This window comes from Porites lutea, chromosome 3, assembly GCF_958299795.1.
Source record: "Porites lutea chromosome 3, jaPorLute2.1, whole genome shotgun sequence".
NCBI classification, from domain to species: Eukaryota; Metazoa; Cnidaria; class Anthozoa; order Scleractinia; family Poritidae; genus Porites; species Porites lutea.
The window spans coordinates 8405201-8433091 of record NC_133203.1 but is presented as its reverse complement, the minus strand read 5'-3'; the positions used below and the strand labels follow the sequence as shown (position 1 = coordinate 8433091).

General features: G+C 40.1%; 2 protein-coding genes across 2 annotated transcripts in view; one reads left to right on the top strand and one right to left on the bottom strand.

Annotated features, from left to right (window-relative positions):
- Positions 1-7965, top strand: part of LOC140930366 (probable protein disulfide-isomerase A4) — a 28665-nt gene extending 20700 nt beyond the window's left edge. The window contains exons 25-35 of the mRNA XM_073380049.1: positions 508-660; positions 1419-1431; positions 2396-2461; positions 3505-3641; positions 3841-3908; positions 4093-4174; positions 4298-4310; positions 4455-4523; positions 4632-4786; positions 5668-5775; positions 6982-7965. Of these exons, the coding sequence (XP_073236150.1) occupies positions 508-660; positions 1419-1431; positions 2396-2461; positions 3505-3641; positions 3841-3908; positions 4093-4174; positions 4298-4310; positions 4455-4523; positions 4632-4786; positions 5668-5775; positions 6982-7169 (1052 nt within the window). The 3' untranslated portion in view covers positions 7170-7965. The remainder of the gene's footprint in view (positions 1-507; positions 661-1418; positions 1432-2395; positions 2462-3504; positions 3642-3840; positions 3909-4092; positions 4175-4297; positions 4311-4454; positions 4524-4631; positions 4787-5667; positions 5776-6981) is intronic.
- Positions 7966-10072: 2107 nt separating this feature from the next.
- LOC140930365 (kinesin-like protein KIF28P) lies at positions 10073-27637 on the bottom strand. The gene is made up of 27 exons (XM_073380048.1): positions 27201-27637; positions 25446-25640; positions 24150-24282; positions 23425-23504; positions 22742-22965; positions 21886-21993; positions 21374-21468; positions 20993-21028; positions 20801-20871; positions 19928-19988; positions 19613-19813; positions 19005-19051; positions 18832-18912; positions 18330-18432; positions 17838-17901; positions 17525-17662; positions 16965-17119; positions 16764-16849; positions 16310-16372; positions 15608-15826; positions 15057-15119; positions 14891-14971; positions 14677-14742; positions 13969-14091; positions 12528-12668; positions 11563-11703; positions 10073-11166 (listed from the first exon to the last, which is right to left on the bottom strand). The coding sequence occupies exons 1-27, from the start codon at positions 27252-27254 to the stop codon at positions 11023-11025; spliced, it is 2973 nt and encodes a 990-aa protein (XP_073236149.1). The 5' UTR covers positions 27255-27637; the 3' UTR covers positions 10073-11022.
- Between the last annotated feature and the right edge of the window lie 254 nt (positions 27638-27891).

Below are 27891 nucleotides of genomic sequence, written 5' to 3'. Positions count from 1 at the left end.
CAGGGATAATAATTTGTTATCTGCCGGAAGAGAGATGATGTGGCGTGAAGATTTTTGCTTGGAGAAACAACGCCACACAGGCGTAAAGTGTCTCAAGACCAACCACCAAAACAACTGTCCCTTATCTATGGGGCTCTATTAATTGTAGGCTCTTTATTTTATTCCAACCCCAGTCACATCTTCACTTCTCGGAAGGAATCCTGTCTCGGCAAAACTACAAGAGTCAACTTATTCCCATGCTTCGTACTTTGCCAGCTCGAGAGCAACACTTGAATTATGTGGATAAGAAAAAGATATTTTAAAGAGAGAAAAAAAATAACAGCTTTTGGTGTGAGGGAAAGGTTCAATATTCTACCGTCCCAAGATTTACTTCCTTCAAAATCTGTACGCAACTTTTCGTTTCTCCTAAGTTTTTGTTGTGAGTTTCCATATTGTTTCTATTGTTTTGCGCACGAGGACAAATTTTGTTGTCTTATTAACTACTTCCACCTGTTTTGATTACGCTAGGGTGTCCGCACTGCAAAAAGATTAAACCGGAATATTCTTCAGCGGCCAAAAAAGTGAATACTGAGAACAAGGTAGAAGGCGCTATGGGTGCTGTGGATTGTGCTACAGAGACAAACCTGTGTAAAGAACAGGAAGTTAAAGGATATCCTACGCGTAAGTATTTTTTTACTTCCTGTCCAGGCTAACCTTGTTTAGCAGCGGCGTAAGAGCCTATCACTTTAGGGGTACTCGCAACTTCAGAAACGAGAAGGAGACTGGAGCCAAAATGCGCCCCGCAATTGTTTCTGGGATCGTTACTGCGGGCGCGCCCAGAAGTCTTTGCAAAAGTTAACGCGGCTCAGTTCCCGTCTCGTCTCAAAGGTGGCGAATTTTGGCGGTATACTCCACTGAGGTGAAATAAGGCCCGGGGTCAAGCAAAAGAAAGGGTGGCGAGGGGGGGTAACAGTCAAACATTAGGGAGCTTAAGCAACGACGACGGCGACGTCAACGAGAACGAAAAAGCAATAGGTTTGATTGGCAAAACAACAACTTTGCACGTGCACCAACGTTTTTTTGTACATTTCTTTGCGGTCACTTCACGACTACAACGAGAAAGTGACTAATTTCACGTTTTGTGGAGGACGTCGGTAAACACAAGACAACGACTTTACTATTCTTTTCCTGAACTTCGATACAGTCTGTTAGAATTCAACTCCCAAACAAATTTCCAACATTTGAGGAACTGAACAAGATGGAATAAGAACGATAAAGTTTGAAGCAGCGCGAGTTCACTTTTTTTGTAACGTTTTCGTAGCCGTCGCCGTTGCCGTCGCCGTCGTTGTTGCTTAAGCTCTCTATGCACAAACGCCATTGCTAATTTTACTTATTCTTCTCCTTTTTTTTCTCTATTCTTTACATCTTTCCTGGATCAGTGAAATACTACAAGTAAGTAATACCTGTTAGAATAGTAAGTAGAGCTCTTGTAAAAAAAAGCCTGCAATTTTCGTTTGCTTACTCATATGTAATAAATCTTCATTGAATTGCTTAGCTTAGCTTTCTGTTTTCTCTCGTGCTGTTTATTTGGCTGGAAACTTTCGTCTGTTTTAATTTGTCTAGAATGTATTGATATGTTAGTGAACATAATTCGAAATCTTTGGTAAGGCAGAGTCAGACGCTCATAAATTAAAAAAAGTTACTAAATAGAAAATAATTATGTGTATGAGCTGATAGTTTATTACATGAAATTTTCGTGACATGTTTGTTTTGGCGATTTTGATGTGGGCATATTTTGCGACACTTTAATTTCGCGATTTTGCAAAAATTTTATATTTTGAATCACTTTAAATTCGCGTGTTTGAGTACAACAATTCACATTCCATAGGCAATGTTATTTAACATGTCTTTGAATTAAATATAACCACTTTATCTAAGGAACAATAACGTCACAATTAAGAAAAACCAAGCTGTTCTCACAATGTCCACAAGCAGTTTATGCTTGTACGTGAATCATTGTTCTTCAGTCAATTGACCGCAACACCCATTTGCACTGAAAATTCATCAGAAAAGTAAAAAATGTGATTTATAAACGTCTCCGTGGTAAGTTTCTTGTTCTTTCTTGATTATGGTGAGTCCGGCATTTAATTTTCGCGTGACTTTAATTTCGCGATTTCTTTTGTATCGGGAGTTCGCGTAATTAACGTGTCGCGAAAATTTCATGTAATTAGGTACCTAATTTGGAATAGAACATTATTATTATTATTATCATTATCATTATCATTATCATTATCATTATCATTATCATTATCATTATCATTATCATTATCATTATCATTATTATTATTTGTAATTTGCAAGTAAGGGATAATGTGTAGTAGAGTATTCATTAATGCAGAGTCAACTTCTTGTGCAGAGACGGCGAGTTTGCCTTCAAGTACAAGAAGAGAAAAGCGGAAGATTTGGTGGCTTTCATGAAGAAGTGAGAGGCTTGTGTTCATTCTTTTTTTAGTGGATAAAAGCCTGAAGTTAGATGGGGCTCTTTCCCCCACAGAAGGGCGCGCACCTGCCGAATGTGTTAATCCTGGCTTGTACACAAGATGTTTTGTACCAGCTTCCCGCACATCAGCGTAATAGCCAACAAAAAGCAATTTTTCCTCAGAGTCCCATAACGCAATTGGAAACAAAGCCGAACGTTTTTCACTTTTAATTATCACTGTTCACAGTCCCCTATTTTTACGTAATTTCGCCGAGGTCAAGCGCTTTGTGTTACGGGCGGCCATCTTGGATGAGTGTCAAATCTTCGTAGGGGTGGGGGATGGTTTGGGACGAGGCGAGAAAGTCCCTCTATTTTTCTCGCACCCCTTCCCCCACCGCTATAAACCTGAACGTTCGCCCCTTCGGTACCTACTGGTACCGTGCCGGTAAGCGCTCGATCCTGACGATTTTACGTAAAAATAGGAGACTGTGACAAGTCTAACGTTTCATCTCAAAATGGCCAGTACTTATTAAACCCAAATATTGCATGTAGGTAAAATGGTTTACTGTGAACAATTTTTAGTTGCGACTTAAATTATGCAGAATTCCCCAAAATGTAGTGTTTCTGCCAAGGGTATGATGTCGAGCCAAGGACCTGTCTCCCGAATTTACTGTGTGACCTCTAGAGGTATTGGACTCACTGAAGCTTTTCGCGAAGCGGTTCCAGAGTTAAGCGACCGTGACAATGACTCCATAAACCGCCGCCGACTAGTCTTTTGCTTCGCTTTTCAACATTCCGACTTTTTTTTTAAAATAAAATTGGAAATTCGCCATTTGCACATCTCCCATAATACACCTTGTTTGTCCCCCCCCCCCCCCCCACCCAAAAAAAAAATTGGACAACCTTTGTTTTTTCATTTCTTCTGGGTATTACAGCCTTCCCAAGACAAATTCTTATGCAACATCTAGGGGAGCTAACAAGATGTATTATGGGAGAGGTTCAAATGGCGAACAGAAAAATATTAATGTGTAAGTTTCCTTTCCCAGTCCCCAGAAGCCCGCCCCTCCTGCTCCGCCACCCGATTGGAGTAAGGAGCCTGGGAAAGTGCAGTTCCTCACGGACAAGACCTGGGACTCGTTTATGGCGGATCATTCGTCAGTGCTAGTGATGATGTTTGCTCCCTGTAAGTAAGAACCAGAGCTTTTTAGCAACTTCCTTATTCCTGTTTTTTCCTGTCACGTCAATTTTGTTCTCTCTTTTCCACGTTATCCTTTCTTTTTTCATTCATTGAATTCCATTTTCCTCTTTTTCATTCCACTATTCACAATTCAACCTTGTCGTCCTTTCCCGTTTATTCCATTTCATCTATCCATTCTTTTCAGGGTGCGGTTACTGTCAATCTATGAAGCCCAACTACTTCAAAGCTGCGGAGATTCTTAGTGAAGAAAATGTAAGTGGTAGTTCGACGCTTTTTCACTGTGGTTCTCCTCGAAAATTTCTTTCGTTTTCCTCAGCATTCCTTTTTGGGAAGGACCAACGCTATTTTCATGTACTCCTGGTGGTTTGTAATTTTCCAGGGTATCAACTCTCTCTTACACCATAGAGTTAACAAGAAATTTGTTCTTCTATTGCAGCCGTCTACTTCATTGGCTGCAGTTGACTGCACAAAATATAAAGGGCTTTGTAAACGGTTCGAAGTGCAAGGATATCCTACAGGTAAAAAGTTAATATCAAATGTTTTTGTTAGATAAATAAACACCGAGACGTTGCCTCGTTTATCTAATCCTCTTGTTTTCCTTTCATTTTTGTTTGCTTGTCATTTCTTGATGGGGAGTGCAGTGAAATACTTCAAGTAAGTAGTAGTATTTATCCTTTTCAGTCTTTGTTATTATCATTTTCGCTACAACTGTTATCGTTATTTTCATTGCTCTTGTTGTCCAACTGAGCGAATTCTTTACTTAATTTAATTTTCCCTATTTTGACCTTTCTTTTATAGAAATGGCGAGTTTGTAAAAGAGTATGAAGGCGATAGATCTACGCTTGATATAGTCAGTTTCATGAAAACGTAAGTCATCTAGTTTTTTTCTCGACTCAACCAACTTTTTCAGCATTTACATTCTGTTCCAGGCATCTTTTACATCATTTTACTAATTGAATCTCTGCAATCTCCTAGCGAGAGTGAGAGTGAAGTCCCTGACGAAAAAGTACCCAAAGAGGAAAGCAAAGAAGAACTAACAGAGCCAGAAGGATTAAAAATTTTGACAGCTGCAAACTTTGACACATTCCTGTCTCAGACAGAACACGTGATAGTCATGTTCTTCGCTCCATGTGAGTACAAAGGTCGTACTTTCAGTGATCCCAGTCCCTGGGTTTAAGCCAGTTACAATTCATGTCCAAGAACAGACACGTGATAGTCATGTTGTTCGCTCCATAAAAGTACAAATGGCGTATTTTCTGATCCCAGTCCCTGATTTTAAACCAGTTACAATTAATGTCCTAAACAGAACACGTGATGGTCATGTTCTTTACTCCGTGCGAGTACAAAGGTCGTATTTACTGAGAGTTTAAACCATAGACAACTTAACTAAACTCAGATCAAAGTTACTTTGTTGGCGTTTTTTTTGATAATGAGTATAATAATATTAAGTTTATGATTCTGATTCTGAATGTAATTTTGGTATGAATTATGAGTATGCTTATGGGCATACTTTCGACTATTGCTCGGTTAGTGATGGTTGGAGATACCCTGCGTGACCTATCTTATTGTGTTCCGCATTCTTCTTGACTATTCTTGCGTGACATATTAAGTGTGATGTATCCTGCGTGACTTATTCTGTGTGGGGCCTATTGCGTGACTAATCCCTAACGAATTGCCGAGCGTGACGATTCATGCGACAGTTTATTTACGACTGCGACATTTTCCGATTCCATGCGATCGAACACCGCTCTGTAACTGAGCTCTGATAATGTCTCAGTATGTAGCGAAATGGCTCAGTGTGTAGCGAAATGTATCAGTTTGCTTTAGTTGCTGCAAGCACCTTTGGTGGAAGCGAAGACCAAGCGAAAACTGGTGCGACGTGTCAACTCTTCTCTTGTCAACGGCTGTGGTGTGTTCTTTGTTTTGCCTTGGTACGTGTGATATCTTCGTGGCCTTTCCTGGTTATTTACTTAAACAGCCGCTCTGAAAATGTTGTCTTCTTTGCATTTAGGGTGTGGCCATTGTCAAAACGCGAAACCCAAATTTCTAAAAGCGTCTGAGGCTTTTACTGCGGAACCGAACAAGGCTTTCACCGCTGTGGATTGTACAGAGGATACTGGTAAATACGTAATTTAATTCAAATGCAAAATAATTCAACACATTCTGCTTATTTCAACACCGTCGAACCTTCATGTGCGACTACCTCTAGTAACGAACAGCTTCCCATAAGTAACCACTTATCCAAAAGACTAAAGTTTTCCAAGTCAAATTACTATAGTTGGAACCTCGTAAACGACCACCCCTGGTAAGCGACCGCGACCACTTTTTGGGGAGACAGTCCCGAGGGGGAGGGGGGGGTGCTACTCCCTTATATTCGCCTTATAGATATGTGCCGCCCCAAAGGGTAGGGTTTCTGCGCCGTTTTGGTCTGAAAACGGCTATAGACTTTGCCTATTTTGGTCCGAATTCGGGTATGGTTTTCCAGGGAATGCGTGAACGTATTTGTCGTTCAATTCCAAATGAATAAGAAATAAATAGTAATATGCGAATTCGAGGTGGATTTTAATAAATCTATTTGTTGGCGTTCTAATCTAAGTAATGATAACATAATTTCTGCCTACGCCAGGTCTGAAAACGGGTATGGATTTTAGAGGCCAGGGCTGAAAACGGGTCTGGAAAATGACAATTTTTTGATCTGAAATAGGGTCAGGATTTGGAGAACCGGGCGGCACACCTCCACCACGAATTCCCAGGAGTACCCCCCGGGAGAAAGTTTGAACATTTTCCATGGTTCTTTAAGCCTTTAAGTCCCAACAGTGACCAAGATAAATTTTCTCCTAACAATATCCATACACTGTCGAGAGATAAGTTATGAGAATTAATAAGATGATCACCTAGGGGAAAATGCCTTGATCTATCATCAAATTCTCTCAACTAATTCTTTAAGGAAATGTATGGAGATCAGTTTCGAGAATTTGTATGTGGATACTGCGACTTAAAGGGATAACCTGTCGTAGGCGATCACTTGACGCATGGTCTGATCTCTTTGATAGTTCAATGTATGTACTGCGCATGCGCTACTCAGTGTGTACGAAGAGCTTTTAGTGACAACACGCATCGTAACTTAGAAATTTCATGGAGTAAATTCTCCTTCGCCTTCCCTCGGGACCCCTACTCGGAAAGGACCCCTTTTGGTTCGATTCTTTTAAGCGTCCACTGAAACTTCGCATTTGGAGTGGTCGCTTACGGGAGGGTCGATCTATGCGGGCGGTAACATTTTCTAATTTACATTAAGATAATCTTCTTTAATTATTTTACTGCGCAGATTTATGCGACAAGCAAGGCGTAAATGGCTACCCGACCATCAAGTATTACAAGTTTGGCGCTTTTGTGGTGGAGTACGATGGCGACAGAACAGATCAGGACTTTGTGTCCTTTATGATGTCACCTCCTCACCCCCTCCCCCCTGATCAACCTGAGAGCGAACCAGACGCCAAGAGAGACGAATTATAACTATCGAAAATGTAGGTTAGGTTGTTATGAAATTTTAGTTCACATCCCCAAACGGTAGCCAACCGTAGCGTCTTCGCGGCGAGTGCAATTCTCTGATACTTTCACGACGTTAATCGCCAGTTTTTATCATGTCGAGTTTATTTCTTGTCAGCTGTTTTCTAAGAATGTCGTGATCATTGTTGCCAGCCTCTTACGTAGACGCTCTTTTGGTTCGTCAGAATATCTTGTAAAGGTTAGTTTCATGCATGCGCTTTACTAACCGTAAAAGAATTAGTCCATGTAACTACCCATAGCACGCCAATTTTGTCTGACAAAGGTTTATCTCTTACTCTTTTAGAATCGACAGATATTTCTAAAGATTCTTTTTGCGAATTCTGTATGTTCCAGTTTTTAATTCATAAACACATCAACCACCTTGAACAAACTTCGCGATTAGTGCCAGGACCGTACAAAAAACAAAATTTTACTCACAACATATACTCACTGTTGGTCTTCATTAAGTAATGGGAGCTTTAAGAAGGCTTCCCCAATTAATAACTTTATACTAGCTCAACATAAAAATTCCCGGGAGATCTTCTCTCGAAGAAGCCTCGTGCTTAAATTGATGGCAGCTCATTGCTTTCCAGTCAGCAAATTAAATTAAATTTTTACGGCATGGTCATACACTGGGTACAGTTGTGATACATTCGATAAATACTATTTTCTAGGTGATATTTTTGACCGAGTTTTATCCTGGCGAAAATCCGCCATTACATCTTGTATTATTGATCGAAATAAATTAACTCATATTGCATTATGACTGTGTTTCTGGTGCTCAGGAAGTGGCTGTCGCAGTTTTTCGTTAATGCGCGAAATTTTGACGAAGGAAATACTAGACTTGGAAGATTCCCCACTTCAGAAACTGCAACCTCGTTCCCAGGGTTCTCTCATACCCGTCCCTACGGAGCGAGAGAGAACCTGGGAACGAGGTTGCAGAAACACTAGGGAGAATGGGCACAAGCTTAATGTGCAGTGATTTCAGGGATTTTTTGGGCTGTGATTGGTCGATGTTATTCAAGGCCTCCATTAACAACAACAACAACAACATAAGCTTTATTACCAAATAAAAGTTAACTTAATTTACAATATAATATATTAATACAAAAAAAGGTAACATTTACTCAGAATAACTAAAAAGCTAATCGAGCTGAGTAAAGCTAAATAATGTTCAGGCATAGGAGGTAGGTTGGCACTAAAGCTAGAACAAACAAGGAATTAATAAATAAATAAAAGGAAAAAAATGACAAAGGAAAAAAAAAAGAAAAAAGACTCACGAACAGTAAGACTGTAAGATGTTTGACATGACTTTGTTTTTAAAGGTTTAATGCTTTCATCAAGGTTATTCCAAACTTTTACAGCCGCAAAGCGAAAGTTGAATTTACCATAGTTTGTTTTGATAGTATTGAGGTAACAGGTTGATTTAGAAGCAAGCCTGGTATTGTATGAGTGTATGGATGCTACCGTTTTAAAGAAATTTTCAAAGGAAGATGGAAGAAGATTATGGTCATAGTTATACATGAGGAGTGCATTATGAAGGGTAACAAGATCAGCTAATTTAAGAATGTTTAATTTCTTAAAAAGAGGCTCAGAGTGATCACATTAACCATTAGACAATAACTAAGATAGTACGCGCGGTCTGATTGGCGGAGGGGAGTGTTTGCATCAGAGTATGTAAACATGGTTGTGGTGTCAAGTTGTTTGGCTTTTCGCGCGCTAATCACGCAAGCACGAATTTGAAAACGTTTTCGAGTTCAAAACTCGACAAGTGTACTTTATTTACCCATTCCTTCGTCGGCTGAAACATGGAAAATCGTTACAAAGAAGGTGAGTCAATCTTTCTTCGCTTAAGCTGACATTTTAAGCGACAAAAATCCGTATTTTGCAAAGCATCTTTTTGCAAAACAAGAGCTGATTACGCGTGCAAGACTTCGTGGACAAGATTTTGCGCCTGGTGAGAATTTCTCTTCTTTATCAGTGCCATACAAAGAGTTTTGCGTTTTTTCCCGGGAAAGTTATTATATAAAAGCAATAGAAAACTTTTTTTCCTGTGTTTGCTTAGCCTGATATAAACACTCGAGGCGTTGCGAGAATTCTCGACAGTTATACAAACCCTCGACTTCGTCTCGGGTTTGCATAACTGTCTCGAATTCTCCCATCCCCTCTCGTGTTTATATCAGGCTATGCAAACACGGAAAACGTTTTCTATTGCTAAAATCATACCGGATAGGATTTCTGAAACGCGGAGTGGAGCTGCGCCGTGCCGATCCCTTAAGTGAAGAGTCATGTATCCGATAGCTATTCACATAGCTTTTCGTGGGTCGCGAAAGCTATTCGGTATAGTGAACATAGCCTTAAATATCAGTTTTGCCCAAAACGTTTTGCAGTTGGCCTTCTTTTAAAATTGAGGGGGGTTGGAAAAAGGAAATGGCCAAATTTGATAGTAGTGCGGTTCTCTGTAGTCTGTAGTCCCAGTCCGTGTTGATTTACACTAAACTCATGGCTTAAAACACAGGAACTGCAGCATGATAATAACGTTTTTCCATTAGTCTTGCCTACAAACGGAGTCGCCAAAATCGAGTGCCAAGGGCAAAAATGTGAGCGGAACATACGAAAGCGTACCTTGCCCTGGGACTTCTATTGTTGCGAAGGGCTCTGAGTCTAAAGGAATGGGGACGACTCGCTTAACCTCAGAATTGGAGGCGAAGATGTTTGCTGGCTAACGCCTCAGAACCCAGGCTTTGTTGGTTAACGCTTCGGAGACCGGGCTTTATAGCCTTGCGTGCTTGGTAAAGAAACTTAACTCTGCGCTGCTTCGCTTCGCCGTGATGCATAAATGACACGCAAAATAGCTAAACGAAGTAGTTAAAAAAACACCTTTTAATTAAATATTTTTTCACACCGTCGTAATCTACCCACAACATTTCTACAAACTGAAACTACTCTATTGTTATTTACGGAGATGCAAAACGCACCCAGCGTGTAGTGTGCAATTCTATGTACAATTATTTTCCCGGGAAAATTACTAGTTATGCTACTTCGTACTGTCCTTGAAAAGACGCACGAAGAACGACCGCAAAATTTCAAGCCGAAGCAATAATCGCTGTTCGATGTAATTACTTTGTCTCTTCAAAAGACGTCAATTCTCGGCGAAAGGTTGAAACTGGAGAGTAGAGACTGGGGCGGTATTTTGTCGAGGTGTATTACGGGACGGTTTTGGGAACGCTAGCCCTCTTTATTGACTCAAACGACTACTAATATAAAATTAATACTCCAAAACAGTCCTACAACAAAACAAAACACACCACCGACCCAAGCGCAAACTCAAAATAGCCAATACGAAAGGTGATTGCTATGTTGAGAAACAAAAGACCGGCTGTCGCTGCCTTCCTTTGCAAGTCTGCGGAACCAATTATTTGGGACCAACACGTTTTTGGGCGACGCACGTCAACTGGAGGCCTTTTCCTCTTTTAATATGTCTTGACGCTGCCAATTTGTATTGCTAAGTCTAAGTATCTTTACTCTTGTAGAGACGATCTGCCCGCAAACTTGGGCAAAACCACTACCCAAGAATGCAAAACGTCTCCTTCCGGGTGACGAGCGTTGCTCAAAAACGTCTTTGCTTAAGCTCCTTATTAACTGTTTTTTAACGAGATTTCGGTTCTAGTTATTTGGTTCTTTCACTTGCACTCTTTTCCGAAATGAGCGCTTGGATTTCTTCGTACGTATGACTGAAACGCCTGTAAAACGACTGGCATTCTGTTAATTGTACCGTCTGTTGCGACAGTACGTGCTTTGCGAGGGCGATTTTCTTAAGTTACAAGATTGCGCATGCGCTGCTCTCTGCTGTATTCTCTTTTCTTTGGGTTCTTTGAGCATTGGCCGCCGTATTCGAAGGCTGGTTAGGAGCAGGTTGAGTATTTGCATTCGTATCCCCGATGATGGCTCGTACGTCAGTTATCTGAAAACAAAAACGAGAAAACAGAGCCTTGACTTTGAGCTGGATTAATTCAGAGACTTTAGACTGTCTAACGGTGTCGAAAAATTAATAGATCAACTTGGCTCCAAGGCTTGAGGGAATACATTTCTTTTGTTTTATTCCCCCAAGCCTCGGAGCCAAGTACAGTCGCACCTCCACTAACGACCACCTCTCTACAACGGTCACTTTTTTGGGCGGACAGTCCATACATTGACTCTTGTTTAAACCTCTCTACAACGGCCACTTTCTTCTGCCCCAAGGAGTCCGTTGTGAAGAGATTCAACTCTAATTTTAACATATCGAAATTGGACTATTAAAGCCCTATTTCACTGCGTTTTTTGCATCGGTTCAGCAGAGAACAGCTGTGATTGTACATACCGCTAAAGTTGTTTGACCTTCTGACTGGTGTTTATCGCACATCTGGCGAAGCTGTGCCATTTTATCCTGAAGTCGCTTGTTTTGCTTTCTAAGGGTGGTCATCTCCGCTATGCCCTTCACCATTTGTGGATTCAATGAAACCTAAAATGGAAGGTCGTTCAATTACCCCAAACTCTTGCCGGTTAAGTTTTTGTCTTAAGGAGGAAGGCGCGCGCCAGGGCTGAAGGGAATGGGAACAAGATGACAATCGCCCCAGGACGTCCAAGGTTCAGTGTGTTAGTTTTAAATATAACTCAAAGATCCGCGAAGTGATGCAAGTAGATTTATACAAAGCGGGTGTGATTTGTCATAGTAGTTGAAGTTCTAGGATGACTTAAGAATTACCGAGTACATTTTCCGCACCCCCGGTTGACCTTCACCGTTCTAAACCTCTTATTTCATTGGTCGCCTTGTTTTGTCACAATCCCTATTGTTTTCCCAGCCAATCACAAGCAATCATTTAAATAGGAGCAGATCCCCCCAAATAAGAGAGGTTGGGTCCTCCAAATTTCAGTTTTATAGATTCTGCGTTCTGTGAAGTCTTTTATTGGTCCCTGAAACATCCATTTCTAGAAACTGAAGCCCTTAACATTTTTTGTAATTTGCCCCACGATGTTAACTATTCTCTCTCCTATACAATCTTAGTTTGATTAACTTGATATTGGACATCCATGGTAAGGTCAATTGACAGGTGTCAAAATAGGGTATCCGCTGACCAATGTCACATGACTGTGTCGGGGGCTCAGGCGTTCAAAACATTGAGGTGAATGTTTTAAGTCCGCCGCAAGCTCAGGTTCATTTTTCAGGAGGAATTCAGTTTGCTTCTGGCTTCAGTTTTGCTTTTGGCCTTTACTAAATCTACATACGTCGTCTTTTCGATGTGAACAGTACTGTAATCACCATTCTTGCCTGATTCTCTTTCTTACCTTTTGTTTAACTGTTTCCTTCCTCATTATGGCCTTGGTATCTTTTCCCTTTTTAGCTGCCTTGTTCACCGGTTTCTTCTCCACGACTTGTTTACCCCACAGCTGAACCATGACTGATTTCTCCATCAGGAACTTGATAAACTGTCATAAAACAAATCAAAGGAAAAACAACAGAAACAATAAAAAATGAATGGTGTAACTTTTTAATTTGCAATCTACAAAACAACTAAAGCCCTAGTCAAACACTTGCAACATTGTTTCAACATAAGTACAATTTTTGACCAAATATTTTTGACCATAAATAAATACGAAAGAAAAGAAAATTAGGTAACCTGCCTATGCACAAGTACTTGTTCCATGCGCGACGCGGCACGTGGCATTACCCAAAATCAAGACGGCGGCAAAGTTACGTGGTACTGCTTACTGTAAATGACCTAAAGAACGCCCACTTCCATATAAACCCCTCTTATCTTATAAACGCCCCCTCTACACTGTTAAAGTTGTATTAGACGCCACTCTCTAATAAACGCCCGCTGTCTAATAGACGCCCCCTATGAGAATTGCTCCAAAATATTAGGAGTCAGTAAAAAGGAGCGAAATCATTCAATTCATTCAGTTTCTTGCTTGATTAACAAGGCTTTGCGTATTTCATCTTGTTCAATACCGATGGCAACACAATAACCCTGAGCGAGTATTTGGATATCGATGTTGGGATTTGAAAGAGCGATATGGATATCTAGACGTTTTAGACGGAGTGATGACGTTTTGATGGAGTGGATATTCCGCAATTTCTAAGCTCTTTTGATGTTTTCGCCGAAAGCATATTAGTTTTGTTTAACTTGTTACAGTTATGAGAAGAAACGCCAGTCTCTATTAAATAAACGCCCCCGCTTGGACCCCTAAAATTAAATAGACGCCCCGGGCGATTCTTAGGTTATTTACGGTATTTGAAAAGAGAGAGTCGAGGAAGAAGTGTTGCCTTCCTTTGTCCAATGTCATGAAAAGCAGTTAGAGCGGGTCAGTTTCTCCATTTCAAGAACAAAAGAAAGCCTTCTCAGGGTCTTGCAACATTGTTATGATGGGGTTCAGCGTTATACCCAGGCCAGTTGGCGCTATCCAAGTGACCAGAGAAGGCTTGAAACCGAGCGCGATAGCGCGAGGCGTCCTCGGCGGATTTTCCCGACAAGCTTGACAGGTGACGTCACATCCGAAATCGCCGAGGACGACTGGGAACGAGAGCAAATGTTGTGCCGTTTGAAGCTGTTTGACAGAAGCTTTAATGAGATGATGAGTAAGGTCTACAGAACAACTGTTCCAAACGTTTTCTGAAGTTACCGACAGCTACAAACAGATTAATATGGCCTGAGATTTGCAGACTACAAATTGTGACTTTGGTCTCCTCAAAGTACCGACCATTCCTATCCGGGAACAGATTCGTTACCTTAGGTGTGCACTGCTCAAAGGTAAACCGTCTCTCGTAGTTGAATTCAGGATTCCTTGTTCCTGATATCACTTTGGTCTTAATGTCATCTTCAAGGTACATGGAATACTTGCAGTATACATCCTGTAACAACAAAACATAATACATTCAGTTGTAAAGTGCACAGACAACGTTAGCAAACAGAGTTAGGGTGATGTTACACGGGACGATTCGCAACGACGACTTTTTTGCGCAACACAGCTTAGCAATGTTGGAACCATGTTGCAACCATTCGAAACACTGTGGCAACGATGTTGAAATGATGTCTTGTACAAAAAATAGCCGTTGCGAATCGTCTCGTGTAACATCACCTTTGGACTGTTGAGCCGCCAGGACCTTCACAGCCTTACCCTGTTTAAGACTAAAATTGTTCATTTTGCTACAAGAGATCGTACTTAATGACCCTGATTCGTTTCGCTCTGCATACAGAATTAAGTTACTTTTTTAAACAAACTTCATACCACAAATGTAGACCGCTCATCGCTAACCTTAACACTCTTTTAGAGCCGTCTGATCCAAAAAGGCACCATGTTCAAGAAGGGAAATAGTGAAATTGTGTACACCGTTTAAGGCTCAAGACCCTGAAAAGCATATCCTGTTCAGCGGCACATACCCATTTAGGCCAAAGAAGAAAGTGCCCCTCTCCCCCCTAGTTTCACTAGTACCTACCGTGTATCGTTTTGGTATTCCTTTTGCACTGTGCACGCGTACCACGAAATCCAGTTTCTTTCCTTCCTACAGAAAATAGAGATGCGAGAGGTATTAACTATATGATGTCAATACACCTTATATGTGGTACTACGAACGCTTAAGAATTGTTGGTCTTTAATCTCTGTTGAACGTAAGTGATAAAGCCATGAGTTGAACGTGATGAATTGCTCACCAGTTGTTGGGGCTCGTCTATGAATATATCGTCGTCCTCTGTGATTTCGTTTCCCTTATCGTTTAACGGTACCACTTCCACCTACAACGGCAGAACATAAGAAAAGGAAGGTAGTAATACTTATATTGCGCTTAAAACATATGGGTGTAATCTACTGTCTCCTTACATTTAAGTAGCCAACTTCTCTCCCTTTGTAGTCCGTGATACTAAGCTGCTCTCTCATGTCCAGCTGAAAGAAAAGTTACACAGGGAATTAAGACATCCGAGTAAACAAATTCATTAAGGTAAGCGAACCTATATGCTTTTGCGTCTTGTGCTTATGTTTGTGTCGTATGTAAAAAGCTGTCCTTAACTGGAGAGAACTATACTAAATCAGAATAAAAATAGTTTATCCTTTTTGTAGCCTGAGAAAACAGCCGACATTTGGCAAAGCTACCACTGGTTTTCCCGCCAAATGACGTCTGAGAAACGAGCGCAGAAATTCCATACTGATGACGCGTCACTACCCAGATCTGGGTAGTACTTCCGATTGGTTGAATCAAACTTCCCACGCGGCACGACCAATCAGAAGCACTACCCAGATCTGGGTAGTGACGCGTCATGAGTATGGAATTTCTGGCCTCGCTTCTCAGACGTCATTTGCCGGGGAAACTAGTGGTATTGTCGCCAAACGTCGGCTGTTTTCTCAGACTATCCTTTTTGCAAATTTCAACTCACCACATATCCAAGACTTTGCATGGAAACTTCCACACAACCTATAAGACTTTCGGCATCCGCACTCTCAGTGAAGGGATCCTTCTCATCTGGTAGCTGCCAATCATCGCCATCCTCATAATTCTCAAACATATCTTGCATGACAAACTTGCGATTGATGAATTTGGTCCGAGACCACAGGTATTCTGCACCGCTTTGCAAGTCCTTCATAACTACGTAGGGCTGAATAGATATAGATAGACGCTGAACTCAATACTTGGATAATACTGACAGATACCACTCTATGAAGAGGGTCGCCCATATATGTTTTTCGGGATCCGGGATTCCCTTATTTTAGGGCCAGGATCGGCCAGGATTCGGGATTTAAAGCAAAATGGGGGCGAGATTAGGGATTTAAAGTACGCACAGGAAGCGGGATGTCGAAAACAACCCTCGGGATTACGGGATTGAATAACCCTTTCGGGGACCCTATGCAAAGCGGGCTAAAAACGTGTACCATTTCGTCCCACAATCTGTTGTTCAATGACGGGAGGAGTTTCGAATAACATAATCTGTAAATGTTTGTTGTAGTTTAATTTTTTTCTCCGATGTTTTCCTGCGTTTCTGTAACATTATGATGTAGAAAAAAGTAAAACCCAAATACAACACATTAAGAAATGCAGATCCGAAAATGTGCCTTCCAAAATCATTTTCCTCGACACTTACCTCTGGCCTTCCATCAGGGAGTCCACGAGCTTTAGCAGAAACAACTACAACTTCAAACGAAGCCTGCAAAGTAGCAAAAATTAACCAGGATCATTAAACACTGCGAGGACCTCAACGAATAACACCCATGTACCAGAGCACTTATATGTGGCAGAACCTGGTACGAGACAAGCAGAAAACAAACTCAACAGCAGTCCACTTAATCTGTTTATGAGGTATCCGAAATTGCTACCAAGAAGTAGACTCGCCACCAAGAAACACAGTCTACTCACCTAGATCTCAGATGATAACCCTTGTCGAACCCTGGATTGCTATACCCGGGGTACTTGACCCTCTCCCAATTTTCCAATCTACGCAGGCTACACAGTTGGAAGCGTCTTGATAGGCGACGAGTCGACTTCTTGGGGGCGAGATGACCGTTAACCGTTTATGATAGTGTAGCATTGTAATTTACCTTCCTATCCAACTCTTGACTAATAGCATTCGCTTCATTCACCATGGGCATCAAGTCAGCCAGGTCCTCACGTAACAACATTGCTTCTATAGCGGAATAATAACAAACACCTTTAATCCAAATAGCAACAATCATTTTCCCTCTAGGCAACAAGGTAAGCTTCTTTGTCAAGTTCTTAGTAGAGAAAAAAAGTTGAATCACCTTTGGATTCTTCCTGATCATCCACATCAAGGCCGGCATTTTTCGCGATTTCTTCCTGAGCCATTTCGTACGTAATATCCGCCTGTTTTGCAGAAGAAGATTCCACTTCAGCCGGATGGTGAAAAACATACAAATGGCTTGTTCCAAACATCACCCTGAAAAGGAAAACATAATAACAGTTGAGAAAGAGACAAGATGTGCTAGAAATAGTGATCAAGGTTTACACATCCTTTTCCTCTGTCGGGTTTAATAGCTAAGTTAATGGCAGAGTGGTCGTCTCAAGCCTTGTGAGAGGTCGTGGGTTCAAGTGCTGGCCTCCCTAATGACCCAGGGTGGTAAGAACATGCGGTAATCTTTGCCTCCTTCAACCCCTTCGTCTATTGGAAGGCGACGTAGTGGAATCCAAGATGTTGTTCATAAAAAGGAAACAAGGCCCGTGGACCGTTGTGATGAGCTATCAACATTTAAAACCAACCAATAATACAACGATGATGCTCCCTCGCCTTATTTAGAAAATAATGTAAAATATTGTATGACAACAACAACCACCCAAGAAATACCTGTCAAGATGATGTAGTTCTTCCTCTTCGTCATCATCCACCGGTTCACCGTTTACAAGAACTCTGGCGTCACCAATGGCTCTGATGGTGATCTTCTTAGAATCCTCATTCTTGATTTCGCAGTGTTCCTTCTGAATACTAAACCAAATATGAATTGACCCAGACGTCAATGGCATTGGTAAAAAAAGGACGCACGTCCATCTCTAAACAGCACGTCTTTTGAATACTGGTACAAGAAGAGCACGTACGATTCTCTAGTACTGTCGGGTCTAGTATTAATGTTATGGCAAGAATTTAATTTACAACAACTTACTTCAATCCAACGAGAGCAATGTCTACAGGCGGATCAGCTTTTTTGTTACCAATTTTCACAACTCCTAAAGTGGAAAGGAGAAGGAAGGTAAAGATATCAGGTAAACATGCAAAAATTTTTATTTCCCCAGATTAGTGGCAGCAGGAAAGAAAAGCGTTACATTTTCCACGAAAGTACAGATATTTTCGCGCATCAAAATTGGGTAAAGATAGATACATTGGCCAATGAAGTTTTGTACACCGTTTAAAAGAGGATTAATCATTTTTTTATCTCTTAAGCTTGTATATAAGTCGTGAAAATGCTTCGCGTCAAGCTGAAAATCAGGCTGGCTCTTCCTATCATTGCGATGCAGGCTAAAAGTAGGGCGTGCGCAAGCGCAAAATCCAAGTTTTAATTCCATTTACAAATAATACATCCTAATACAGCTTTCAGTTACAAGCTCTCTCGAAATGTCAAGTTGTTTGGTTGATACAACGAGACAATTATACTTACCAGGTTTTATCATTTGCACAATCATTCCTGTCAGCTGAGGATCTGGGTTCAAATTCCACAAATGAGGGGTCGTTTGGCGCTCCTTTTTCTCAGCCTCATTGTCCTTCAGATTAGAGAAACAATACTCATGATATGAACTGGACTGTCTAAAGAGAGAGTCATTCACAGGAAGTACAGCATCTCACTGCCGTGTTAAGTGACGGGTACCTCTAAGCTGTTGGGTAGTACGATCTATTTCTGCTTTTTATTATACTGTACAAGATGACTCAAACTTCTGAGCCGTGGACGAAATCCTACAAAGTCAATGAATGTGACCAACGTCGAAGTCCGCCGTTAAAGCTACTCTGGTATGCATCTTATATTCAACTTAGTGTTTGCTTGCAATGTGATGAAACACTTAATTTGTCTCTTGTTTATGTTACGTTTTCAATAGCTTACCCCCACGTAAAAAAGGAACATTTACGCGTCGTGCAGATGGTGATTTAATAGGGGCTAGTTATACCTTAGCATCCTGATTGGACTCTGCGACTCGATCGTCCCAGTTTTTGCTCATGTCTTCAGTGTCACGTTCTGTCTGAGCCATCTTTAGGTAAAAAAAAAATCACGGGTCAGTATCGGCCTTAAAAAAAGATAACTTACTAATCATTTGTTGTTCGCAGGTAATGAATGGCTTACTGAAGCTTTGATTTCCTCTTCTATTTGTTTCCTGAGCTCCGCCAATTCTGAAAATGGCAAACAGCAAACAGATCAATGAGCAGAATCCTCAGGTAATTTTTTTAATACGCCTGTTCGCATAAGAAAACAGCGAAGGAAAACGTTAAGGGCGCAGTCTGGTTATAAGCATTATTTTTCGTTGATTTCCACCCTTTCTCTTAAAAATATAGCCAAGATTTCATTCAATCAAAAAGTGACTCATTTAAGTTACAGTCCTTGGTTCAATAATTATTAAAATTTTGTGAATTTTTCGATGATTTTTCGAATGTTTTTAATGTGTAAAATTTAGGGGGGAGGGAGATGTTTGAAATTTGGAGAAAAAGGGAAAATATTGGATTTGGGGGGTTGTTAAAAATTGAAATATGTAGTGAATAATTAGTAGACAATTACTAGATAGTCCACTACCACAACAAGGTGCCTCTGATCCCATCAGCGGACTAACTGGTTTATGTGTATACCTATACTACCCTCTACCTTTCCTTCCCAAATCAACATCATTTCCCCCAAATTTTAACCAGACTTCCGCCTTAAGTAAACAAATTCGTTCAAATAACATGTTCTGGACTTACCCTCCTCGCTCATCCCCTCTTTCTGGCTTTCGTCGTCATCATCGTCATCATCATCTGCCGATATTTTCACAGCCTCCCCTGATTGCGCTTTCTTCAACATTTCCATGAGTTTCTCATTTTCCTCTTTTAACTCTCTAATCAGTTTTTCTGTTGGATCTTCGTTCACTTTAGCTGTCGTCTTGATCTGTTTCGCACGGTCAGCTATAAATTGAAAGATTGTGCATCATATTTTATGTTAAAATGTTCAAACTGATTATGTGTGAACTTGACAAAACGTTGCAAGAAATCTACTAAGACTGACAGGAAAAAAATTACCATATCTTAATGTTGACAGTGTTTCATCATAGTTGATGTCTGCTGGGCTGATGGCAGCAATCTAAGTAAAGACAGACATCAAACACAATGTATATCGGGTGATTCTCCTCTTTTATACCGTCTTCTCACTGCATGCCAAGGGAAAAGTCAAGACACTAGAGAGGTTAAGCATCACGGCAAACGCGAATTTGTACCATGTGAACAAGTTTTCCCTTTACTTGTCGTTGATTATTTCAACACATAAATTAGTAGTTTTACGCAATTTTTCATCCATAAGAATTGTTTTGAGCTGTTTTTATCTGCTCATTTTCGATTTTGAGAAATTCTCAAATTGACTTTGCCGTATGCGTGATGCTTGAACTCTCTAATAACTGAGAATTTGATATTAAGCTAGTAAAAGATCACATATTGTGCTGAAGACATTTCTGTTCTACGTTATGACAGCCTGCGTTCAAGACGAAATTAAACCCAGTTAGTAACGTCTGCGAAGCAGCGCTGATATCTTTGTTCTGAACCAAACGGACTCAATGAATTACCGGAAGAGCGTATCGAATTTTCTTTCATCTTGATTGACAAATCGACAATGGCTTTTTTAACCGGCCAATCACGGCGCATACTCAGGGGACCCAGAACAAGGATTTAGGCGCTGTTTCGCAGACGGACTTCACAAGAGTTTGGTTTCGTCAGCTATGCAGGCTATTTTATAACAGATAGCATAATCGTAACACCTGATGGGTCTCCTCATTTATGAGGAAAAGGTTACAGTGAGAAGTGACAGTGGCTGGCCCATATGTAAACGATGTGGGGTGTATTGGGCACAAAACAATCTAAAATGGCTGATTTTCTTTCTTCTCCAATGCACGTCATTCTCACCATCATAGTCTTGCTGTTTCCTCCAAGAGCATTCTTCAGAAGTTTTGTCAAAACTGAATCTCTAAAGGGAACTAAAAACAAGCGATTTTAAATTAGTATTGTCTCAGAATGGTTCAATTGACAGCCTACGTCCTATGTCCAATGGGTGCTAAGAGGACTGATAATAATGATTATGATGACATTGTGACTTACCTCTGACATTCTTCCCATTTGCTTTATCTACAAGAGCTACAATTCAATAAAAGAATTGCGGATGTTAAAATGTTGCAAGGCAAACAACAAGGACGTGTTTTAGAAAGATAAAAATCAATAAAGAAAGGCACAGTTGACTAAAAAAGTGGGTAAACAAAGGAATGGATGGGACGTGAATAGGAAGCAGATGAAATTAGAAACGGAAAATGAGAAGCCACAAATCTTACAAAGTACATTTCAGTGGAGCAGCAAAAATAGGAGTTGCAGTGTAAAAAGGAATGAATGGAAAAAAAGATTAAAGATTGATCAAATAGAAATGGGACAGGTCAAGTACAATAAAAAATATAAAAGTTAAGCAAACTTGTCAAATAACATTCATACCAGCAATGACATTTCCCAGACTGGATAATGACTGGTTAATGGCTGCTCCTTCCTTAAGCCTGTCTCCTGTGGCCCCAGTAGAATCTGCACGTTCACTGTTCAAAACCAAAACCAAACTATTATTTATTATACCAACATCTGGAACAGCAACTTGCATTTTTTTTTATGACCAGTGAAAGGTAAATGTTGTCAATGACTTTTAAAGTTTTGCCTCAGTTAATTCTCAGACACTTATCAAGGAGCAACAACAAATATGATTCACCCACACTCTACTATATGCTCACATATATGCATCTCCTGTTTAAGTGACAACGCAGAAAGCAAAACCCTCATGGAAGATTGCCACAAAGGGTCTCTTTTTAAAAAATACAATGTATAGAGCTTAAGACCCTGCAATCTTAATGGGTGGCACATGATTTACAGTTTTTATGTGTACTAAAAGTAGAATTCGTACACAATCCGCATCAACAACGAAAAGCTTTTAGAATTTCAGTGAAAGAAAAATCACACACCTTCCAGCCAAATCCACCAGGTTGATTAATGATGTTTTTGCCGTCTCTTCACCAGCTTCATTTTTCCTCTTCTGTGTGAAGGTCACACCCACTATTGTGTGCGCACGACTAAAAAAGTCAACAGAGGAAAAACAATAAGTACTGTCTACAGGTGCAGATCTAGGACAAATACTGACTGATTTCCTATACAAAAGCTGAGGGTGAAAGCTTCGAGGGGGGTCCGGAGTATGCTCCCTTGGGATATTTTTTGGATTTTAACTTCCTTTTAAAGTCCGCTCTCCTGGGTTTCTGAGTCCCTCAGAAGGGATATTAGCCAGTTCCTTTGTCCTCGGATGAAGCCTTGCAAATCAGAGGGTTATTTCAAGGTCAATTTTCATGTTGTAGTGGATAGTCAGGCCAAAAGTTCAACTTGGAGAGTTTTTAAATAAAAAGTATGACCGATTTCGGTAAAACGGTGGAAACTGGTGTGGATCCGCACCTGGTTTAGAGGTTGGGTGTTATTCAAAGATCCATTGACAGAGGTTCAAAAACAATTCCTAGCTGCATTTTTAAAGAGGCCTAATCTTGGGCAAGTGGGAAATAGTATGATCTAATCGCCGACTATTTGACTAGATGTGTTTTTCATTTTCATTTCTGCACCCTTCCCTCCTCTTGAAGTGGGATGAGTGCTGGACAACTGAGTGTGGTGTAGAGGATCACGGCTGGCTTGTTGGGGATATATTGTCTGTTATGGGAGCAGTTCTCTATCCAAGTGCTTGCTGGGGACAGTGGAGGCCCCTAGACATCCCAGACACCCATCTTCCATACAATGAGATGCACTTGTTAATCTTACAAAGTAAAATTTTAAGCCATGCACCTGCTTGTGGCATTCATATTAGTGGCTGCCACTGTTCTGTTTCTTGTTCCTTCTTCCATACGCTGCTCTATATCTTTGTATTTACTCACTGGCACAGTTTTAAGACCATCAGCATAGAAGCCTTTTTTGGGGTGTTGACGGACACGCAGGCCTCCTTTGTTGTTTGAAGGATTTAAAAGGTCACGCACTTTTTCATTGTAGATCTCAAGCATACTAAACACCACCTTAAAAAATAAAAACAATTGTCAACCTTTAAACTGAGCCACTAGTTATGATACAGCACTTGCGTGCTTAAAATGTACCTAGCAGCACATGAAATGTTGGGTATAAAAAGTACACCTTATGCCTTCACTTCTTACTATATATGTCAACATTAGTACAGTATAAAAACCCTACAACAAAACCGTGTGATATTCAATCCCATTCAATCCCATTTTATTTTACACTGTGACATAAATTTAAATTAATGACATGAAAGTGTGCCCAGTTAACTAATGATCATTTTAAAGAAGAATTCTCAAGAACTTTTAGTAAACTCTCCAGGCATCTTTCAGATTATGTCAATGGTGATAGTTCTGCACAAAATACACAAGTGACACGAGTCTTCAATTTGTCTATAAAGCTTTATTTTAATTTGAATCCAATTGATGAATAGGAATATATTTTTCAGATCCTTTCGTTACCTCATACTGTCCTGTATCGCCACTTTGCTTTTTCTCCTCTATTCCCACAAATATTTGTTCACAAAAGACTGGCACAATACCTATGTTAAATGGAATGAAGGAATATTTAATTTTATAATTACATCACTGAAGAATACTATGGAAAAATCATTCAGTGATTTCGGATAAACTGTTGGACTCTCCTCCTAAATTGTGATTTACTTTACAGCAAAACAAAAAGGGGAGTTTGAAATTTCAGGGTCACTTTTTTAAAAGGGCCTTAATTCCCACACTATCATATGGTCATTTATTGCGAAGATACCTGTACTGATAAAATAAACTCTCAGCCATTTAAAAAAATGGACATAACAATATGGCATGTAGGTGAAGAGGTCTGACTTGTAATCTGACAACATTACAGTTGTGAACAAGACAAAATAATTTTATTCAAAGGAATATTTACATTGAGAGGTAAATGTTTCATAGCGTTATTAACGTAGATTATACACTTTCTGTAAATTAATCAGTTTTACCCAGAGACTTGGAAACTATAGCCATGTAGGGGAAGTGCAACCCCTCCCTGCCCCAGCCCACCCCCACTAAAAACAATTTTCATCCTTAGCTGCCTTTATATGATAATCCAAGACAACATAGAATGACTAACATGTGACCCAGGAGGTATCCAAGAAAAATCATGCCTAGGGTCTGAGCCAATGAAGATTAAGGTCTGCATGATTATTACATACCCTTGTTTGCACCATAACCGACAATTGACCAAGACTTTCCAGATCCAGTCTGACCATAAGCAAACAGTGAAGTGTTGAACCCCGCCCAAGCATTATCCAGGACCCCCTTGCCAAGGTCATTATACACTTTCATCTGCAACACAATAAGATGTGCTATGTGTACAAATTGCTTAAACTGACTCATCCACAGTCTTTGCTTTTGTTTTTCTTTAAAAAAATTAGCAAGGGATAAAATTGTGTACGAGATGAATATTGGGGATGATGCCATGCTAGTCTCCTTCAACCAATCTGCAACCGGATACAAACAAGGAAAAGGGGTGACGATCGAGGGACTGCTGATTATGTCTGTTGTCATTTCAACAGTAAATTTTCTTAATTATTGGTGTTCTCAATGTCGACCCCCATGGCATTTCAAAACATTCTGTTCTCCAAAGCACTAGTGATCCAAAGGGACAAGCTCTTGGAATAAGAAGTCTAAGGTCTATGCCGTATTTCCACTTCCAGTGCATGACCCATTCAAAATTTGAGTTGCTTTCTGCTTAATGTTCGTGCCCATGCTTCTCACAGGTTGAGTTAAGGTTGCGTTCTCCTGATGTCAAATGCAGTTACAAGGCCGTGCTCTAGTAGTGCCCAGTAGCCCCAGCTGGCATTTAAATTTTGCTCCTGGGCAACCAGAAGATATTTGCTTTTTCAAATACCGTAAATCCTCTATTAATCCCCCCCCCCCCGAGGGGCTTATTTTTTTCAAACACTTTTAAGGGGGGGCTTAATAGAGAGGAGAAGCTTATTTAATTTAGCAAAATGCATCAATGGCAGCAAGGTTTCTCGAGGACGGACTTGTGGTTACCGCGCGCTATACTGCTTTTTCTAACAAAAAGAAAATGGTAACAATTCTCCATAGAGAACTAGAGCATAAAGTTGAAAAAGTTCAGCAAATGAAGTTGGAGGTCTTGAGGCCAAAGACTAAAAACAATATGAATTTCAAGCCTGAATAAACCATAACTGATCAGTCCACGTTAATTGTTTGTGAAGAATAAGGATGAAGGGGAGGGGGGGCTTATTAACATTCCTCCTCTGAAAAGGGTGGGGGGGGGGGGGTATTAGAAAGGAGGGGAGCTTACTGAGAGGGGGGGCTTAATAGAGGATTTACAGTAGATCCTGTACTGGGCACCCTGGATTTCACAGGTTCGGAGTACCGCGCCCCCTTATTTTTTTCATAGAGCCCAGCCTTGAGTTATACTCATACCATATTTCTTTCATTATCATAATCAGTTTTATGCATTTAGCCATTCATACCTGATCTGCATAATGTGGAACAGTTGGAGCCAGGTAGCCATCAGGTTTCTCTTCAAAGCCATCATGTGACCAGTAACTGAAATCAAATGTGAACTTCTTTGGTTCCTCATTGGGTTCTTCAGGGTTTTGCAGGTAAGTTGTCTGTCCTTTCATCTCAACAATTAATGTTGAATTTCTGGCCTTTTCACGTTTATTGTGAGAATTGTTAAGGAGCAAATTATGATAATTCCATTTAATGATGTACTATTGACCTCTTTCATAATGGTGGCCTATTAATATATATTTATTTATATGTATGATAATTGGCCTTTGTGACCTCATTAATATGCACAAAAAATACCAAAGAATTCTTAGTTTCAAACATGACTAGGAAGACTCATTAACATACAGTAAATAAGTGGGCTGCCATTATGAAAGAGGTCTATGAGCAAACTTGAGTTTTCTAATCATTACAGGTAAGCTTCTAAGTCTTATGTACCTCAAGTATTAAAGGTTGGCAAAATAACTTCAGTGCAGGCAAAACAGCTCAGATCATGTACTGGGCAGATCAATATCAGTGTATAGGCAAATCAACTTGTAGGCAAAAACTTTATTAGGAGGACCCATTTCCAGATCTAAACCAGCTCCATTGCAGCTGGGCAGTAGCACATACCCACTTACTATATGAAGGAATTGAAGGACTTTTCACTCTAGGGACAATTCAATTGCATTACAGCTAGCTGCTATCATTCTGAGCTGCCAAGTGATTAGCCTAATTCTGAGACGTCTGAGGTCGTTTGTGGTCCCTTCCGTGAATGGCCTCGGACGTCTGAGAATCATGCTACCAAGTGATATCTGAAAGGAAGGGATCGAAATAAAGTGAAGCATAAAAGGGGAGAATTTCTTTCCCATCCCTGTTATCTCTTTTCAGGCCCCTGAGGCATGCAACTCACATAACCTCACAAAGTAAATGACCACTTCGACTGAAAACAATTGCATTAACCTTGTCTTACTTCTAGAATGAAAAAATCTTGCAGCAACAACAACAACTTTTTCTTTGTGACAAAGAAAATTCTCACTGTTGGCATTATTTGTTAATATAGGCACTTGTAAATCCTTCACTGACCTCGAATGCACCTTGCATGGTTTTAAATCAACCCCCAACCCTCATCTTCATCTATATTCCCCATCTGGCTTAATTAATAATATTATTAAGTTGCAACAGAAATTGACAATATTATCTTTATAAAAACATTAATGAGCAATATTATGCTGCACTTAATTTGAACAAAATTATAAAACATGATTGTTGCATGTTTTAATGCCAAAAGATTCAAATATAATCGATATAAGATAGCCAATTTGACCCTACTTAATCGAGAGTACTTGTAACACTACACGAATTTTAAATCCAAATCTCATAAGGACCGTGTGGAGAGTGTTTTAAAGTTCAAGTTGAATTTTGACAAGTCATCGCCATATTGACTGCAATATCTAGTAATAAAATATTGCTGATTACAATTTGATTTCAACTGCTCTGCCGGTTAGCAAAACAGTTTACTGGTAAAAGCGATAAATAAAGATATATTCCCTTTACGCCCTCTGGGCAATTTGAATATCGGGTCATGAAAAATCAAATAGAGAGTGGACTATACAAACACTGCACACTTGTCAAATCAATTCCAGAGTTCGACATCATCAGAGTCATCGCGCACGGCGTGTTGTAAATTAAATTGTAGAGGTAGAATTACGTTGTAAAACAAGTTAAAAGGATATAAATGGTCTCACTCGCACTGCTACCTTCACATTTTCTGCTTCACCGTCAGACATCTTCCCTCAAGACTCGTCAGTGCGCACCGCGAAACAACAACAGTGAATTAGATTAAATTTCGGCGGCGTAAATTACAATCAGAAATTCGCAAGCTTCAAAATCACTTTCAAGCCCTTGAACAGTAAACGAGCCGAGATACGGGGAAATTTTTTGCGATTATTGTTGATAAAATGGATGACAATTGTATTAATCGTTCGTCGCGATCTTCATCAATATACGTCTTGTTGCTATGCTGATACGCGCGAATTGTAAACTTAATGTAAATTAAATGCAAATCAGCTGTCCTCTATAGAAATCAACAGATTTGTTATGGCAAAATCAAAATAGCAACGATTTTCCATGCGCGTTTATGGATTAACGATTACGTCTATTCTCTAACAACAACACTTTCTACAGCCAACAGGAAAAATTAGTATGTTAAATTATGTTGGTGGGTTTTAAATCAGGTTGATCTTTAACAAAATCATTCGAAAACGTAACAGTCCCAAGTGGAAGCTTTTATGGTCGTTCATATATAATATTGGGTCACACTTAAGTTTTACTATAACGTCATACAGGTGTGGGTATGCATGTGTCCAAACTCTTTAAATTTGGACCTCAAGGTAAAAATTTGGCAAAAGACAGAAAACAAGAAAT